The following is an 18,906-nucleotide window of genomic DNA, read 5'->3' on the forward strand; positions in this document are numbered from 1 at the left end:
ATATTACCTGAGTCAAACTTGGAGTTCAAGAGAAGTGCTATCAAGATCAGTTGTCTGTATAAAGCAGAAGTATTATCCTTAACCTACCAGATTAAAACAATTTCCCAGGTGACCCAAGCTTGAAAAGTGGGAATGGTATCCCCACCCGCTGTGTATATTTGGAAGAAATGGCAGTAGACCTTGAAGATCAAGACTGGCTCGATATGAACAACGTTGAGCAGGTAACATTCAGATATTCCTTGTGTGCCTTCAGCAAAAATTAGCCATGCAGTTGAACTCTGCTCATCTTTCTCCAGCCATGATTTTGCTTACCTCCATCTCTTCCATCGTTTGTGGTGTACCTCTTTTGGAATCTTATTGACTATGGCCAGATGTCCAAATCTAACCATTAAGACCAGTTAAAATGTCTCCTTATCTCTTTCTTCTTTACAACTTTTCCAAAATCAAAACAGGCATTTTACCTTATAGGTGCCTAATTGACATTAAAGGAATAAAAGTTTGGTAGGAAAGACATTGACAACTGGTAGTTTAAATTACCTTTATAATTAATACCAGAGGCATGGAAACAAGGAACAGACTGACAGTGACCAGAGGGGATCGGGAAGGAGGATAAGGGTGGAAAGAAGGGGAAGGGACTAATCAAGGAACAAACATGAATGACCCATGGACATGGACAACAAGGTGGGGATTGACTAGGTGAGGGAGTGGGGGTGGGGTGGGCAGAGGAGAGCAAAGTGGGAAAAATTGGGACAACTGTAATAGAACAACAATAAATTATTTAATTTAAAAAATGTCCAAAAACAGAGAGAACCACAAAAAACATAAATTACCTTTATAATAAAGTCTGAATGACATTGGCAATCACACAGACTAGTAGATTTCATATAAATTTAATCTCTAATTCTCTATACCTTTCAACAAATATTATTTGAATGCTTATTCTGTTCTAGGGGCTAAACATTTGAGCTCGATTTAAGATAACTTTATACACAGTTACATTGTATACATAATATTTTCTAAAGTAATAAGACACTGGGTCCTGTTTTCCCTTTTACTCCATATCCTGTGACTGTTGCAATAACCTATGTCATCTTGACGGTCTTCGGTTAACTTTACAATGGTCTAGTATTTTTGTTTATTTGTTTCTCTTAATAGGCTGTCTTTGCTCGCTTATTACTTCAAGATCCAGGCAACCACTTGATTAACATGACCTCTTCTGCAACGTTAAATCTTTCTGCTGATCGAGATGCAGGGGAGAGGCATATTTTTTGTTACCTTTATTCCTGCTTCCAAAGAGCCAAGGAAGAGGTAATAATAATAATTCCCATTAAGTACTGTATTGTCTTTAACATGTAAGCCAGAGATTTGGATCAATGTCTTTTATATCAGTTTATATCGTCGGCAGCCGTCCGTCTCGAGAGACGATGGTGTAGCTTCTTAAGAGTCTATCTGCACCACCGAGAATGGCTGTGCAGTCCGACTCGGGAGTGACACGGTGTCTGTCTCCTCCCGTGTTGAATCGACATCTTGCGATGAAGCTACAGAGCCTGGGCAGGGTGATATGGAGGGTCTGCTGTTGCCCATGCAGCAGACCCCCCCTCTCTTCGCAGCTGAAGGGTCCAAGGGAAAGACGGAGTCAATACAGCTTGGCTTCAGGTGCGCCGTAGGAGTTGCTGGTGTTGACTACAACGTCAAACTGCCTTAGGGACTCCGGCTCCGGATTTTCTGTCGGGGTTTACTCCCTTAGCCTTTCCCCTGAAGAGGTATGCCGCAAGGCAGCGGAGGTTTTTTGGAGTCAGAGTTTTCCTTCTCTGATGTGCCCTGACTGGAAGATCGAACCAGCGACACTTAGCTCGCAGGCCGACGCTCAATCCACTGAGCCAAACCAGCCAGGGCTGATATCAGTTTATATACATCATAGTATTTCTGTAGCTAGATTACTAGCCACTGTTAGTTAGCCTTCTATAAAGTCTTAGCCACTGTTAGTTAGCCTTCTATAAAGTCTTAGTCTTCTTTCTGTGATTTGGGATCCACTCCTTTCCCCAGTGAACCAGCCTCTTATTCTCTCTACAAACCTCTTTAAAAAATCACACCCTTAAAAAAGATCTGATAAATTTATTCCCCTAAGGTGTAAATAATAGAGTAGGCCAGGCTTGGTCATTTCCAGGATTGGAATTCTACCAGGTAGATGATTCCTTAAACCAAAGAATGAATTCTCATGGATTTTCAAGCATCCAAGGGAGAGCAGTGTTGTTTTGGAAAACAATATTTTTGCATTCTCTTTGCTATGTCCACCCTTCTTCCAGGTCATAGAACCACTCTCCCTCTCTTCTTTATGCTGTTTCCAGATTACGAAAGTTCCAGAGAACCTGCTGCCCTTTGCGGTGCAGTGCAGGAACCTCACTGTGTCCAATACACGAACCGTTCTCCTTACCCCAGAGATGTATGTTGACCAAAACATCCATGAGCAACTGGTAGATTTGATGTTGGAAGCCATCCAAGGAGCCCGTGAGTATATAATAAGCAAGATCTGTGAGCTCCTACATTTTGATTCGCAAATTTAAAATTCCTCTAAGTGCATTGGAAAGCCTCAGAGCCACTATGGTTCCAGTAAAAATTAAGGAAGAGAGTTCACACCCTCACCTTTGAAACTGAATTTTAGTAGAATTATCAAACGTATCAGAAGAGTATATAAAAATTCCTATGACCTTCTTTCTCATTTGCGTTTTGTTAGATTTTGAAGATGTAACTGAGTTTTTGGAAGAAGTCATTGAAGCCTTAATATTGGATGAGGAAGTTCGAACATTTCCAGAAGTTATGATTCCAGTGTTTGATATTTTATTGGGCCGCATAAAAGATCTAGAACTCTGCCAGATCCTGTTGTATGCATATCTGGATATTCTTCTCTATTTCACTAGGCAAAAGGATATGGCAAAGGTAAGACTGAAAGGTGGTATATAAATAGTTGAGCTGGAGATTTAATAATTTATGCTTCCCTATCCTGAGGGCATTATAATATTACCTATTGAATAAGAGAAAAATGTATTGGTTGTTGTGTAGACTTAATTCTTTGAGGCCCACTCACCCTATCACATTTATCTCATCATACAAACAAATAATTTAGACTTATCTTCTCCTACAGGTTTTTGTAGAATACATTCAGCCCAAGGACCTTAGCAATGGGCAGTTGTACCAGAAGACCTTGCTGGGAGTAATCTTGAATATCTCCTGCTTGTTAAAGACTCCGGGTGTAGTAGAAAATCATGGCTATTTCTTGAATCCATCTCGTTCCAGTCCCCAGGAGATCAAAGTACAAGAGGCCAACATCCATCAGGTGGAACTGTTTACAGTCTATCCCAGCCCCCTGATCTCAGATTAAGTAGAGGTTTCTCAGGAAGCAGATGCAGATAAGGCTGTTTGAGCCTTTTTGGGAAAGCAGGTTAATCTGTTTGGCTTTCTACTATAATCATGTAAAGAAATAGCCCTGTTTATAGCATGTGCTAAGAGTCAAGGATAAACCTAGTATGGTTTCAGGAATAAGCTGCTGCAATTCTTTGTCCTATGCTGTAGCACAGCCTCTTCCTCTTAACCCTTGTTTTTTTCAGCAACCTATTTCTTATTACTTTAGATCCTAAATCTTCTGACTAAGCTCTGGCCTATAAACCAATTTTTTCCCTTTCCCTCCTTCCTATGTCTTCTCTATTTGGGTTTCTTACTATAAAGTATAGTAGAAGTCTGGCCAACATGAGGGAGCAAATGGCTGAATTGGGGTAGTTTAAATGTCCCATCATCACAAGTTTCTAAAGCACAGGTTTACAAATTACAACAGTAGCCAAATTCTGCCTGCCACCTGTTATTGTTAATAGTTTTATCGAACACAGCCATGTGCCTATTTGCATATGTGTTGTTTATGGCTTGATTTTGTGCCATAATGGTACAGTTGAATAGTTGCTACAGAGACCATATGGTGTGCAAAGCCAAAATTATTTATCATTCGACCCTTCACTGGAAAAGATTACTGACCCTACTCTAAGTGCTATCTGCAGTTTGGCAGCTCATCAGAAAATCTCATTAGTGCCCAGAAAAAGAAAATTTTAATCAGAACTTGGGGTAAGGCACAAGGAGAGTGAAGAAAAAGATTAAGATTGATGTATTTTTACAAATTACCAGTGGCTAAGGTTTGGGAGTAACAAATATTGGGATTGTGAAACTGGAATGTTCTGTGGTTATGTTTTTTGGTTAAACAGTTCATGGCTCAGTTCCATGAAAAGATCTACCAGATGCTGAAGAACTTACTCCAGCTCTCTCCAGAAACCAAACACTGTATCTTGTCATGGCTTGGAAACTGTTTACATGCAAATGCAGGCCGCACCAAGATTTGGGCCAATCAGATGCCAGAAATCTTCTTCCAAATGTATGCCTCGGATGCCTTCTTTCTGAATCTGGGAGCTGCTCTCCTGAAGCTGTGCCAGCCATTTTGCAAGCCCAGATCCTCTCGGCTTCTGACTTTTAATCCCACTTACTGTGCCCTGAAGGAGTTGAATGATGAAGAACGAAAAATTAAAAATGTACACATGAGAGGTAGAGGAATACTGGGCTTCCCAAAATTGTGTGTGTGTGTGTGTGTGTGTGTGACATCTAAGGCACTCACGTCCGTATTCTTTCTCACAAAGGTGCCTCTTTCCCAAAGAAGATGAGGCAGAAAGAAGAGCTATTATGAATTTTACAAGGACAGACTTTTAAAAATAAAACTAGTAGCTTTTAGGTATTGTGCTTTAGTGAGACCTCTCTGAATTGGCAGCTTTGGATATTCATTCATTCTTTTCTTTAAAAATGAATAACGCTTAGTCCCTGTCATTTATAAATTCAAAACCTCCAGAAGAAGGCAGATATATTAACATAATCATAATATGGTATAGGGCTAAGCTATGGGGACACAGAGGAAGGAGTGAGAAATAAATTCTAGAGAAGTTGGAGGTTTTCATAGCTCAGTTGTGAGAGATGAGATGGTTTTATCAGGCAAAGGAGCAAAAGAATCTCTTTATACAGGAGTAACAAGTATAAAGATACAAAGCTATGGAAAGGCTTGACTAAGGAATACTGAAAAAGTCATTGGGGCTAAAGCAAGGAGTATGTGTGGGAAAAGAAAGGTATGGGAATGGCAGGAAATGAGTTTGGGGAGGCAGAAGATTGGGGCCAGGTTAGAGAAAACTCAATACAGAGAAGTGAAAAGAAAATAAATCGTTCATAATTCTACCACTAAGAATGAACCATGCTTGATTTCAGTGTGTGTATTTCCTCCCAGTTTTATAACTTTTAGTTATAAAAGTAATACATATTCAAAAGCAAATAATCTTAAATATAGAAAAGCACAAAATAGATGTAAATGATTCATTGTCTAACATTTGAAAAATATATAGTTATCTATCATTTCTTTTAATTTTTGGTGATACCATGATCACCAAATTTAACTGCATTTCTATAGATAGTGAGAAGCCAAAAGATATTTTTAGACAAAGGAGTAGTAATGTGATGATAAGATATTACTTTAAAAAAATAACACTGGTAGCAGTATGGAAGTTGAACTAGAGTAAAGGGGCCCTGGAGACCAAGGATAGATATATGTGGCTAGCCATTGACTGTTCCTTTTAACTTCTTTGAGGTTTGGACAGAGAAACCTGTTTGATCCCAGCTGTACAGGAGCCGAAGTTTCCCCAGAACTACAACCTTGTAACAGAGAACCTTGTCCTAACAGAGTATACCTTATACCTGGGATTTCACAGGTAACCCTTCTGATATCATTAGGAAAGAACTATTTAGTTATATTGATAACGAGAAAGTTCAGTGAGTCTTATACAATCCCACTTTCTTCTAAGGGCTCACATTAGAATCTAGTAGGAAAAGGACATTATATGCAAGTACGGGTACCCCCCGTATACAGTATTCCCTCACTTACAGCGACTATTACGTTCTAGATGCCTCCGCCCCCCCCCCCCCGTGATAGGTGAAAATCCGCGAAGTAGGAACCTTACATTTATTTTAGTATTTATATGTATTTTAAGGCTTTATAAACCCTTCCCACACACTTACAAACCATTCCCAGTCCCTTATTAACCTTTCCCACTCCCTTATTAACCTTTTCCACACTTTTATAAAACACTACTTATGCTCTTAAACATATTCTACACTCTTAAACCTACGTAACTTTAACAACATACATATACACTACCGCAAAATCCCGCAACATAGCGAAAAATCCATGATAAATAGTTAAATATAATATTTTTTTAAATCACGCGATACAGTGAGGCTGCAATAAGTGAACCGCAATATAGAGAGGGACTACTGTACCATGGTACTTCTATAACACGGTTTCACTCTAACAGGGTTAGAGAATTTGGGAACACCCGTATAACACGGTACTTCTATAACACGGTTTCATTCTAACATGGGTAGAAAATTGGGGAAAACTCCATACAATGCTGAATGTGATAAAAGCTTTGAAGAGCAAAAGATAACTCATTTAAAATTTTTCGTTCAAGTGCGTACATTGTATCAGATTTACCTGTAGAATTTTTAAATTAATGAGAATTTTAAACCCATTTTGTTCATGGAGTATTAGAGTCATATTTCTTAAATGAAGATCCTTTCACTGAAAGGAGCACAAAGTTTAAGAGAGAACTTCAAAAGTGCTTAGCGCCATATAACGGAATTTATAAAGATCTCTAAAAGCATGCAATCTAAAATAACAGATTTTTTGCAAAAAGTAGAGCATAGAAATCAAAGATAATGCTGAAGAAAGTTCAGAGGATGAGGATATCTTGTCAAAAAGAAAACATTCGGTTAATGGAGCTTAGTAGTGATGACAAAACATTACTTTATATTAATATGTAATACTTTTGATGAAAATTGCTTTAATAACGGTATTTACCTTATTATAAAATGTGTTTTTTAAATTTTTGGAACCTATCCCGCTTTTTTGTAATAATTTTTTATTTCATATAACACGGCATTTGTTAGGAACCTAACAACCGTGTTATACGGGGGGTTACCTGTATTTGTGTTTGCTGAATTGCCTTTATCCAGATAACTTTAATTTATTTTTAAGTTATTGACCTCTTAAGCCTTTTAAAATTAAAGATATAGTCCCATATTTTTCTCTAAACTTGCAAATTTTTAAATTACTCTCTTCCTATTGTCATCTGTGAAAGTGGCATTGTTTTCATTTAATATTTCACTTTCTGCTCTTGAATCTTCATTACTTATTACTCTTGATGAAAAAAGGCCAAGTTCTACTCTGTGGTGTAGATACAAAATTGGTAAAATTAAAGAAATGTTTACAAGGGATTCCAATAAGATCAGTAGGACCACAAAAGACCCATGTTTCAAAGATAAAGAGGAGTCTAGAAGTATGAAGATTTGAGAACTGGAGTGTATGACTTTAAAAAATGGTCATTCTAGGATTCTGTAGTCATTCTAGGATTTTTTTTTTCCCCCTCTGAGTCAGCTGATTGTGACTACAAGTTTAAATAAGGAGAGAAAATATCTGCTCATTCATACTTACAGTCTATAGGTAGGGGTATTGAGGATAGCAATTTTTAATACCTTCCAGTGTACTTAAATTGACAGCATTTTTCAAATTTCTGGAAAAATGAAATTAAATCTTTATTAGAGAGTTTTTTATCCCTATCATTGACATTTTAAACACGACAACAGATAACAATTCAGCCTGTGTTTGACCTGTTCAACCACCTTGATTCAAACACAAAAATGAATGTCATCTAGTTTCCTGATACAGACTACCTAACCCCAGACATTATCTACAGGACCAAAGAATATGATTTCAGACTGTGCCCACAGAGAAAACTATCTGTAACATTGAATTATGGATCTTCCTTTAATCAGAGAACATTTAGCTAACCCTTTGTGAAAAATAATTTAATATGGAACAGTAGAAGGCTGGGAGCCACTGCTTTTAGATTGCATCCCAGGTGGCTAGTCACTTATATGTGGTCATTACTAATGTAGAGTTCTTTTTCACCTTTTAGTTCTCTTCCAACCATGGATAGACTGTCTATATAACTACATCTAAGTACAACCACTGCACTTGTGTGTTTTCAGACTCTCCTGCTGGGCTTCTTATACTTTGCTTAATAGTTATTTATTTTATATAACAGCCCAATCTACAACCTGCTCAACCAGGCTACTGTTCTTTGGAGGCTGCTAATTATATGTAATTACATTTAATTACGTTGAATACTTGGTAACATTTTTCCAGTGCTATGCCCCCTGCCTCTGTATTATCAATAACTTTCATGAGTACCTTCTGTATCATCACAATTGCAGCTCCCTACATCCTAAAAGAGATAACTAGAATAAAAAGTGAGGTTTTGTATTTCTAGAATGGTCTATACTTGACTATTCCTATATGAGCCTCCTGACCCAGTCTCTTCTGCTTTCTTGGGGGCAGGTTGCATGATCAGATGGTAAAAATCAACCAAAATCTGCATCGGCTGCAGGTCGCCTGGCGAGATGCTCAGCAAAATTCTAGTCCTGCTACTGACAACCTCCGAGAGCAGTTTGAACGACTAATGACCATCTATCTTTCTACCAAGACTGCCATGACTGAGCCACAGATGCTGCAAAACTGCCTAAATTTGCAAGTGTCCATGGCTGTTCTACTAGTTCAGCTGGCCCTAGGCAATGAGGGCTCACAGCTGATCGAGCTGACCTTTCCTCTGCCAGATGACTACAACTCTTTGGCTTATGTGCCAGGTAAGCAGGTCTCCCACCAGATCTTCCTCTTTATAGCCATCTAAGTTTAACTGGTTCACTTTGGAAGTTCAGTCCTCAAAATACCCTTCCATAGTTATTATTCAGCTGTTTGGGGACAAGCTACTCATACTTGCAAATAAATATCTACTGCTGAAAGCATAGGGGAACTGACAGCTTTGTACTCAGCCTTGTGTCCTCACTGCTATATATATCAGGAAACAGTCTTTAAAGGACTAAAGGCAGCCAGGGTTTTCAGAGCAGTTAGTTTCTATCATTAATATTGTTTGTCATTTAACTTGGAAATTAATCTAACTCTCCCTGTTCTATTCTTTAGGGGAAAAAAATCATCTGTTGGTTAACTGAGAAGGGAGATTATTTGTGTAAAAGTCAGTGAGTGGTTGACAGGTATTGGCCATCAAAATCAGATTATATGTTCTTGATCACTGTATTATTCATCTATTGCTGAGTAAAATATTACCCCAAAATATAGAAACTTTAAAACAACCAACATTATCTCACAGTTTCTGTGGCATCGGGAATCCAGGAGTGGCTTAGCTGCATGGTTCTGACTCTGGGTCTCTCATGAGATTACAATCGGGGCCATAGGAACCTGAAAACTTGAGCAGGACTAAAGGATCTGCTTATAGTCCTAGTCGTGTGGCCATTGGCAGACCTCAGCTGCTTGCTGGCCTATGTTCTAGACCACACAGGTCTCTCTTTAGTACTACTCATGATACGGAAGCTAGCTTCCCCCAGAACAAATGACCAAAATGGAAGCTGTTGGCTTTTATAACCTAATCATAGAAATGACATACCATCACTTCTGTATGCCTCAGGGTATATATTTTACCCTGGAAGAGTGTAGGAGTGGACTCACAAGAGCATGAATACCAGAAGGTGAGGGCCATCCTGGAGAGTGGTGAGCATAGTCACCTAATGAACCTTTATTTGAGATTCTTCATACATCTAAAGGGTTATTTAGTACACAGTTAACCTTGAGTGTGGAAAAATATTGTATCAGTATACTTTCTTAAGCTGCACTGGTATGTTGACAATATTTTGTGTCTCTACTGCTCTTATATTTACTTGGATAAAAATAAAAATTAAAACATTTAAAGGAGAGTCTACATTTATTAACTTACCACCATTCCTAGTACCTACAAGACATTTGGGTTTTGTTAACCTTCATTATGTACAGTGTAGAATTTGTAAAAACAAAGAGTTGGACATTTGGCTAATTCCAATGAAATTTTTTTTCAGAATTTTTTGCAGATAACCTGGGTGATTTCCTCATTTTTCTCCGCCGCTTTGCCGATGACATCTTAGAGACATCAGCAGATTCCCTGGAACATGTCCTTCACTTTATCACCATTTTCACTGGAAACATAGAAAGGTGAAGTACTGAAAGCTTGACTGTCACTGTTTAGAGCGGCAAAACATTGAGAAGACTTCTAAACCAAGAAATAAACAAGTCTGACTCATAAGGGGTTGCCTTCAAAAGTCGTGTTAACATTAATGGATCACCTGACCATCCTTATGGGCAGCCACAAAATCCCATTCTTGACAGGCAAAGGACTTTGCCTACAGAGAATTTGAATTTTCATTTAAGGTACCTGAGAGGAATTCTATTGCCTAGTCCCTGGTTAAAATGGTTACCTTAATGAGAAACCTTAACAGTGGCAACCAGATGCTAATGATCTTTTAATAATTGTCTGATACAGCTCGCTCTTAAAATCCTGAGGTGGATGAGCAATAAACTTGGGTAAATGATTTCTGATCTAAGTCTTTCTCATTCATATCTCCTAGTCCTCTTTCCCAAAGGAAGATATTCATTGACCTATAGAGATGCTTCTCTGATTTTTTTGGTGCCTAGGCCAAAGGAAACAAAGTGTGTATAAATGAATATTTGCTACACAAAGAAAAGAATGACCCACAGTCCCCGGAGCCATGTCAGTGAGAAGTAGGTAAAAGCCAATCCTTCGTTGAGCTGAGCAGATCTAATGAGAAAACGTAAGTCAGCAAGTATTTTAGGCACACATGGTAGGCATTGTAAGTAACATAGAATAAGTATATCCTGCCCCTTGCCTTCAGAAAGCTTGGAAAAGCAAGTTTATCCCAGGTGAAACAGAATAGTGAGTAGTAAAGAAAGTATTACCATCACAGAGAAGTACACAGAATGGCTAAAAATTAAATACAAACTTAAGTACTCATCCTCATCCTTGGGAAGCTGTGACTTCAAAAGTTGACTGGTATCTCCTACATTATGCCCCAGAAAATGACAGGCTTAAAACTGCAGAATCCTGTTTTCTCCCCACAATTGTGGTATAGAATATTTTGGCTCCTGTGGAGAGAATAGTCATAAAAAGTTGACTCCTCGGCATGGATGCTTTTCAGATGGTAGTCTTTGTAGGCCCGGCCAAGCCAATTCTGTCCGTGAATCTGCAGGAGGATGCCAAGTTTCACAAGAAGATAGTGACTTAGGTTCACCAGTGTTGCAACCAAGCAACAGAAGCAATAAAAACAAAAACTTATTTCTGGAGTAATCTATGTGGGCCACTTACCTCCAGCATTTTATAAAACCCAGGTCCAAGCATATTTCTCCCAGTTCGGCACTGTTACAAGATTCAGTGTCAAGCAGTGAAAACACTGGAAGTAGTAAAGGCTATGCCTTCATGGAATTTGAATCTGAAGATGTTACCAAGGAAGTTGATGAAATTGAACAACTACCTTTTTGGTGAAGTCTCTTGAAGTGTCATTTTATGCCACCTGAGAAAGTACATGAGGAAGTTTTTAGAGAGTGGCATATTCCATCTAAGAAGCTGTCATATCCAACAGTCAAACAGTATAATCAGAACCAGACACTTCTTCAAAGGCTATGGATGGAGAAGCAATTTAAAAAGAAAGAAAAATAACTCAGGAAGAGATTAGCTAAGAAAGGAATTGATTATAATTTTCCTTCATTGATTTTATATAAAAATGTAAATGTAAACCTACATTTCTGATCTTCGGAAATCTACAAATAGCCAGGCTTTACCTAAGAAGAAAAGAGGTTTTAGTCACTCCTAATGCTCCTGAGAAGAGTGCATAACCAGGGCCCCAAACCAGTGTGTACACCAATGTTTTTGGAGAAATGAAAATCTAAAGTGGCTGAAATGATTCTAGGTTACGCTGTAGTGCAAAAGAATTCCTGGTTCTTTCGGTGCACAGCTGACATTGTGACGTTCTGCTGTTGCTGGATGGAATTAAGGAACATAAGTATATTTAAAAAATAAAAATAAAAAAAAAAGTGGCTGAAATGAATGATGATGAAGATAATGAAAGTTTTCAAACAGCCTTATCTCGCATAGAGGAAGAAACACAAGAGACTAAAAAACCTATGTTTTCAAGGAAAAAAAGCTGAAGAAAAAGCAGCCAGTGATTCTGAATGTGTTATGTATAATATTTCTGGAAAATGTGACTTTGTGAGGGCTGATTTGCGTGTGTGAGTGTGTGTATTTAATTAGATACAATGTAATGCAACTGTTGACAAGATTATCAGGGGAATAAAATTTTTTAAATTTTATTTTATTTTTTAAGTCAATAAGGAAAGCAGCCAGTAATTTTGGCAGGCCAGCCCTGGCTGAACTAAACCAGCTTGTAGTGGCCAGTCTCAAGCTGCCTTTTTGTCTCAGTCCGTTTTAGTTTTCTTTGCAGATTGTATCTGTCTTTAGTTACTCTACCTGGATAGAAGGGTCATCATTAACTTCAGGTTTAAGTACTAAACTGAAGTCTTTGTTGTTACCAACAAATAAAGAAAATAAAATCACTACCAAAAAAGAAAAAGAAAAACTACCAGCTCAGCTTGCTTTCTGCCCTATTTGCAGGATGAAGAATCCCCATCTAAGGGCGAAACTGGCTGAGGTGTTGGAAGCAGTGATGCCCCACCTGGATCAGACCCCAAATCCCTTGGTATCCAGTGTGTTCCACCGGAAACGTGTGTTCTGCAACTTTCCCTATGCACCCCAGCTTGCAGAAGCTCTAATCAAGGTCTTTGTGGACATTGAGTTTACAGGTAAAGCAATCTAGAACTGAAAAGCTGATAGATGTGGAGTTTTATAGCTTGAACAGTAATTGAATATCAGAAAAGTGTCATTATCCATCATTTATTGTGCCAGCCTTGATGCTAAGTGCTTTTTTATTTTTTTTACATAGTCTCATTAATTTGCCATTATATGGAAAGTTTTACTGTATTATCCTCATTTTACATGAGGACATGAATCCTCAAAATGATTAAATTTTGTGTCTATCATATGACTAAGTGGTAGAGTCAGGTCTGTCTCACCTAAAAAAGACCACATACTCTTTATCAACTTTATTATATTGACTGATTAAATCATACTCAAAGAAATTAGGCTGTCCAGTAAAAACTTGAGTCTTTATTTTCTCTGCCTCAAAATTGCAGAATAATGGATAATGAGACGGTATGCTGGTTTTGCTATTCTTTTATCGGAACTGTCTAACTCTTAACAGTTCAGTTGTTAGATTAAGAATAACAGCAGGCAACATTCCCTTTCTCTCTGGTCTTTTGAGATCTAACCCTAACATACTATGTTTGAGTAAACAGTACTCCATCTTAACCAGTAAATGAAAGTTGAACAGTTATTTAAGACCCCTTTTAAAGGGGATGTCCTATCCAATGATAAATACAACATTTATTACTTTTTAATTTTATTTTTCAATTACCATTTACATTCATTATTGTTTTATATTAGTTTCAGGTGTATAGCATAGTGGTTAGACAGTCATATATTTTATAAAGAGAGGTTTAACATTTTATTAACTGCCTTTCCATATTTGGATTTTGACTTTGTCACCTGCTCACCTGAGCCTTGGTTTCTTCACGTGTAAAATGGGTTGAAATGATGAGTGAGGTAGTACATGTAAATCTTCATAATACATAAATACCACAATAAATTGCTGCAATTATCTAATTATATGACCATTACAACAACCCTTTGGTTGGAATGGTAGAGGGTGTATTAAAATACCTATCTTTTTAATGAGGAAGTGGAAATTGTAACAGGTTAAGAGACTTACATTATATGGAGCAGAAGGAACACCTAGGTTTTCTAAATCCATACCCCTAGCTCTTCCTTTATTATATGACCCAGCCTATAGCTTTCTAGTGGTACCTTTGGTGTGTCATAAGCCTCACACGTTTGCCTCCTAAACCATTTGACTACACAGTTGACATGTTATCTATGAAGAATGTGGGGATTATTTAATATCCCACTCTGCACATGGCTGTCACTGCCATAGTGACCAGCTTAGAGGCCTTATTCAAAATCTAATAACTATTCTACATATAAGGTGGGAGCATTTGTTTTCCTTGGCTTTTATTATACAGTTTGGTCCTTGTCCTCATCTGTGTAAGTTATCCTTTTATTCTGTCAGTAAGAAAATAAGCAAACACTGGGCTACAACTCTAGGCCTTTATGAACTTACAAGGCCGATTTTGTCAGTAGCCTTGACACATTCAGAATAAAGGAAAATAGCCACACACAGACAAAAACTCTTACTCTTTCTCTAATAGCACCACCTTTGCTGGTTTTTGCTCTTACCTTACTCCAGGAGACCCCCATCAATTTGAACAGAAGTTTAATTACCGCCGTCCCATGTATCCCATTCTAAGGTACATGTGGGAAACAGATACCTATCGAGAGAGCATTAAGGTGAGAGTGTTCGATGAAACCAAAACTGCATTATCTGAGTTTTGCTTCAGATAAACCCCAGTAAGTTGTAGTGCAGTACTAAAATGATTTTCTCTTGGGCGGGGGCTTACAGGATTTGGCTGATTATGCGTCTAAGAATTTAGAAGCCATGAATCCCCCTCTTTTTCTCCGCTTTCTTAACCTGCTAATGAACGATGCCATCTTCCTTTTGGATGAAGCCATACAGGTAAAAAAATTTTAAAAATTAACTGCTCTTATACCATCATATCATGACCAGTACATACTTTTCACCTTTTAATCATAATAGAGCAATCTTCATGCTTCTTGTATCTGTCTTAGATACCAAAAATTTGGAAGTAGTAGTATACCGCCAACCTTACCATTACAGAGCTTGAGAATTGTCCCATTAGAGATCAAGATCAAAGCTCATTGAAACCTCAAGCTAGGATGATACTTTGGCAGAGGGTGGAAAAGAAAGTGTGATAAGGCCAAACTAAGGTATACTGGCAGAGCTGATTAGTCCAAAACTACGGAAGAAATCAGCATCTTGTGTTTGGTCACTGAATTTCAGCCCCTTCCATCCCAACACATTGTAACAGTGGCTCACTAAGGCAGTGATTCTTATCCCTCTCCTAAAAGGTTCTGATATTTACACCACTGCTTGAAAAAAAAAAAATCTCTGGTTTGGGTTATCTTTTCATATAAAGACTAAGTTGACACTACTCTTCATCTCCACTGCCTCTCAAATCTTTAGCTGTATTTGAAACATGAGTTTCATAAAGTGTACAGCAGGTAACTCTCTGCTCCTTCAGTGTATCGTATCCTTTACCCTCCTTATGGAGCTGCCTATTGCTCCTAGAAAAACTTTCTTCATCTGCAACAGCTATAATGTAGGACAGTGACCCAAAGGGAGATGCAGCAGGCAAATCATAAGGGCAGCCTACTGGACAGCCATGAGCTCCTCATAGTGATTAGCAAATCTCCCAGCAACTTGTATTTAATTTCTGAAAAAAGTTTCCTACTTTTTCAATAATCCTATAAGATTTTTAGATAGATTTTCTTAGAAAACAAGAACAAGCCGTATAATAAACAGACCCTTTAAGCAAGAGCTGAGTGACACAAAAAGTGACACAGATGGCATTTTCATAGGGCTGTAAGTTTAACACATTTGCTACAACAGCAAGGGAGAGGATTTTAAATATGGGTCTCCTTCCAGACATATTGCATGTTTGATAAAGCTTTGTTTTTTAATAAACAGCTTTGGTTTGGTTTGGTTTTTTGTCATTGTTGTTTTTTATCTTTCAGGAAGGATTCATCCTTTTTTTTTTTCATTGTAGTTTGTTTTTGCCTAGGTTTCACCTGTTACGTTGTTTATGCTCCTTTCTGTTTCACAGACTATATTTCTAGGGGAATTACCAATAAGTCTACCTAGGCTGAAACAAAGCTATATGAAGCCACAATTTCTTTTTCTTTTTTCTTTTTTTCCCCCCAAATTTCTTTTTTTAGCTTTAGCCCTATGGTAAGAAGTAAAGCCTATGTCTCTTAATGTAATCCCTGGTTTTCCCAGCAGACTGGACTCAGTTTGAAATAAGACTTCTTAAATATCTTCCTATCAACTGCATTTTTTTTTTTAATGATTCTTTCCACCTCTGGTTTCTATAGTATTTGAGCAAGATAAAGATTCAACAGATTGAAAAGGATCAAGGTGAATGGGATAGTCTGACTCCAGAAGCCCGCAGAGAGAAGGAAGCGGGCCTGCAGATGTTTGGACAGCTGGCACGTTTCCATAACATCATGTCCAATGAAACAATTGGTACCCTTGCCTTTCTGACATCAGGTAAGGACACAAAGCACTGCCTTTCCAAAGAATGCAGTGGTCAAGACCTGTTTCATTTGAGGGATCAGCCCAGCTGAAATTCAGACTGATGACAGTATCCTCCACAATACGAGAGAGAAAAATGAATCACTAGAGAAGCTTCAAAAATGATGATGCCTCCCTGGACTATGCAGGTTTGATTCCTGGTCTGGATGCATGTGATCCCCAGTCTGGGTGCATAAGGGAGGCAACCAATCAATGCTTCTCTCTTGCATTGATGTTTCTCTCTCTCCCTCCTTCTCTCTAAAAGCAATGAAGAAATGTCCTTGGGTGAGGATTTAAAAAAAAAAAAAAAGAAGAAGAATGATCCCCATTGTTGACAGGGGAATGAGAAATTGGCCACCTCACACAACTTCCAGAAATCATAAGTGGGTATAATTTTTCCCAAGGACAGATTAGCCACAGAAACATATTGGGGGTAAGGGTGAGGATTATTAACCTGAAAAATATTCCTGAACTCTGGTTAAATGTGGTAGATTAAAGACATGTATCTCTACCCCCTTCTAGAGCTACACTGTCCATTTCAGTAGCTGCTTACCACATCTGGCTAACAAACATTTGAAATGTTGCTATTCTGAATTGAGATGTGCTATAAGTAAATATACACTGAAGACTTAGTATTAAAAATATATATTTGATTAATAAATTTTATATTGCTACACACAAAATGACAACCAAGGATCATTAAACATTTGAGGAAGTCTAACATGAAACAGATAATAAAAGAAAATCCTTATAATCTCAGAGGGATAAGAAGATATAGCATGTCAGCAGAAAGGTCTAAGATAAATTTAAGGAACTTTATTTAAAAGATTTTATTTATTTTTAAAGAGAGGAAGGGAGGGAGAAAGAGGGAGAAAAACATTGGTCCATTGCCTCTTGCACACCCTCAACTGGGCACCTGGCCCACAACACGGGCATGTGCCCTAACCAGGAATTGAACCTGTGGCCTTTTGATTTGCAGGACAATGCCCAACCCACTGAGCTATACCAGTCAGGGAAAATCAAGGAACTTTTCCATGAAAGCAGAACAGAAAGGACTGGAATCCTCCTACAATCACATCAAAAATACAACTAAACTACAGAACAACCATCATTCAGAACCACCTGAAATCTAGCAGAACAAAAGTTCCACAACTAAGGATATAAAGAAACTACATCAAGACTGGTAGGAGGGGAAGAGACTCAGGACAAGCTGGTCTCACACTCACATGTGGCAGATAAAAAGTGGGAAGGGTGTCTTGGCTACAGAGGTACCCCTAAGGAGTAAGAAGGGGTCCCAGCCCCACAAAGGGCCCCCCAGCCCAGGGTTCCTGTGCCGGGAGAGAATTCCCCGTAACTTCTGGTTGTAAAAACCATCAGGGATTGAGGCTGAGTGAGGTTCAGGGCTTCTGGAGTCCCAGGCAGTTCCTCTTAAAGGGCTCATGCATGGACTTAATCAGACTCACTCCTTCTGAGTTTCAGCACTGGAGCAGGAGAGCGAAAGGCAACAAGGACGTACAGGGAGGAACTGACGTGCCTGGCATCAAGGTGAGAGCTAGGTGACAGCTTTCTCATGGACAGAAGTGCTGGCAGGGACCATAGTTTCTTTGCTGAGCACCGCTTCCCCCGCACCACTCCCACTCCCCAATCCCAACCACACACAGAGCCAGCAGGCAGGAACCATAGCTGAGACTCCATCAACCTATCACTGTTCTCCTCACCCACATGATTCCCTGAGACCCCGTCCCACCTACTTGTAGACCAATCCAAGCCACTTTCAGCGTCTTTTCCATATGAGTGTTCTGTCTTGACTCATGCTTCAGACTCCTAAATTCTCTCAAACAAGCAGCATCTGGCCTCAGTGTGCATCATACCTCTCACTAAGTGGCCCCAGGCCTGGTAGCAACTGGCCTTAGTTCACAGCTTGGCCTCTCTTAGGTACCTTCAAGTCCAGCACGAGTAGCAATCATATGTAGATTGCTTTGTAACTCATGCTAGGTGGCCCCAGGCAGAAAACAGGTGGTGGCTGACCTTAGTCTGTACCTCCTGGGAGGCCTCAGAGCCAGCACACCTGACGGACAGCTCCACACCACACCACACCAAAGCACCACCAGCCACCTCCACAGAAGACACACACAAGGGGTGGACTCAGTGGGCACCAGAGCCCCCTAAAGTCCTACTCCATGGGACTCCACCTCCACAGTGGTGGTAGCCAATCATTGTGGCCAATCAGCATAGGAGTAAATCCCTCCCATTGACATGCCAACAGCAATCAATGCTCAACTACAACAGGAGAGTATATCTGGAGTGCCCAGTTCAGGTGAGTAGGGAAGCTGTGCCACTGGACCCTACAAGACACCTACTATATTAGGCCACTCCATCAAGCCTGGGATACATAACAGCTCTACCTAATATACAGAAACCAACTCAGGGAGGCTGCCAAAATGAAGAGTCAAAGAAACATGCCTCAGATGAAAGAACATAAAGCCCTGATCGGCATGGCTCTGTGGGTTAGGTGTCATACCACAAAGCAAAAGGACACCAGTTCAAGTCCCAATCAGG

At 39.0% G+C, this 18,906-nt stretch overlaps 1 protein-coding gene and 1 pseudogene across 2 annotated transcripts in view; both read left to right on the plus strand.

The window, feature by feature from the left end:
- UBE4A (ubiquitination factor E4A) overlaps positions 1 to 18,906 on the plus strand; it is a 45,563-nt gene that overhangs the window by 15,327 nt on the left and 11,330 nt on the right. The window contains exons 4-16 of one of the 2 annotated variants that reach the window (XM_090266028.1): positions 109 to 221; positions 1,156 to 1,308; positions 2,307 to 2,508; positions 2,735 to 2,937; positions 3,143 to 3,334; positions 4,248 to 4,581; positions 5,663 to 5,783; positions 8,471 to 8,775; positions 10,036 to 10,168; positions 12,639 to 12,826; positions 14,386 to 14,486; positions 14,599 to 14,712; positions 16,149 to 16,323. In XM_090266028.1, coding sequence (XP_090122154.1) covers positions 109 to 221; positions 1,156 to 1,308; positions 2,307 to 2,508; positions 2,735 to 2,937; positions 3,143 to 3,334; positions 4,248 to 4,581; positions 5,663 to 5,783; positions 8,471 to 8,775; positions 10,036 to 10,168; positions 12,639 to 12,826; positions 14,386 to 14,486; positions 14,599 to 14,712; positions 16,149 to 16,323 — 2,334 coding nt within the window. The remainder of the gene's footprint in view (positions 1 to 108; positions 222 to 1,155; positions 1,309 to 2,306; positions 2,509 to 2,734; positions 2,938 to 3,142; positions 3,335 to 4,247; positions 4,582 to 5,662; positions 5,784 to 8,470; positions 8,776 to 10,035; positions 10,169 to 12,638; positions 12,827 to 14,385; positions 14,487 to 14,598; positions 14,713 to 16,148; positions 16,324 to 18,906) is intronic. The other variant, XM_090266029.1, reaches the window with a different exon arrangement.
- On the plus strand, positions 11,170 to 12,193 carry LOC150019019 (MKI67 FHA domain-interacting nucleolar phosphoprotein-like; annotated as a pseudogene).

The sequence above is a fragment of the Furipterus horrens genome, unplaced genomic scaffold (genome assembly GCF_987537825.1).
Source record: "Furipterus horrens unplaced genomic scaffold, mFurHor1.1.pri manual_scaffold_2, whole genome shotgun sequence".
NCBI lineage: Eukaryota > Metazoa > Chordata > Mammalia > Chiroptera > Furipteridae > Furipterus > Furipterus horrens.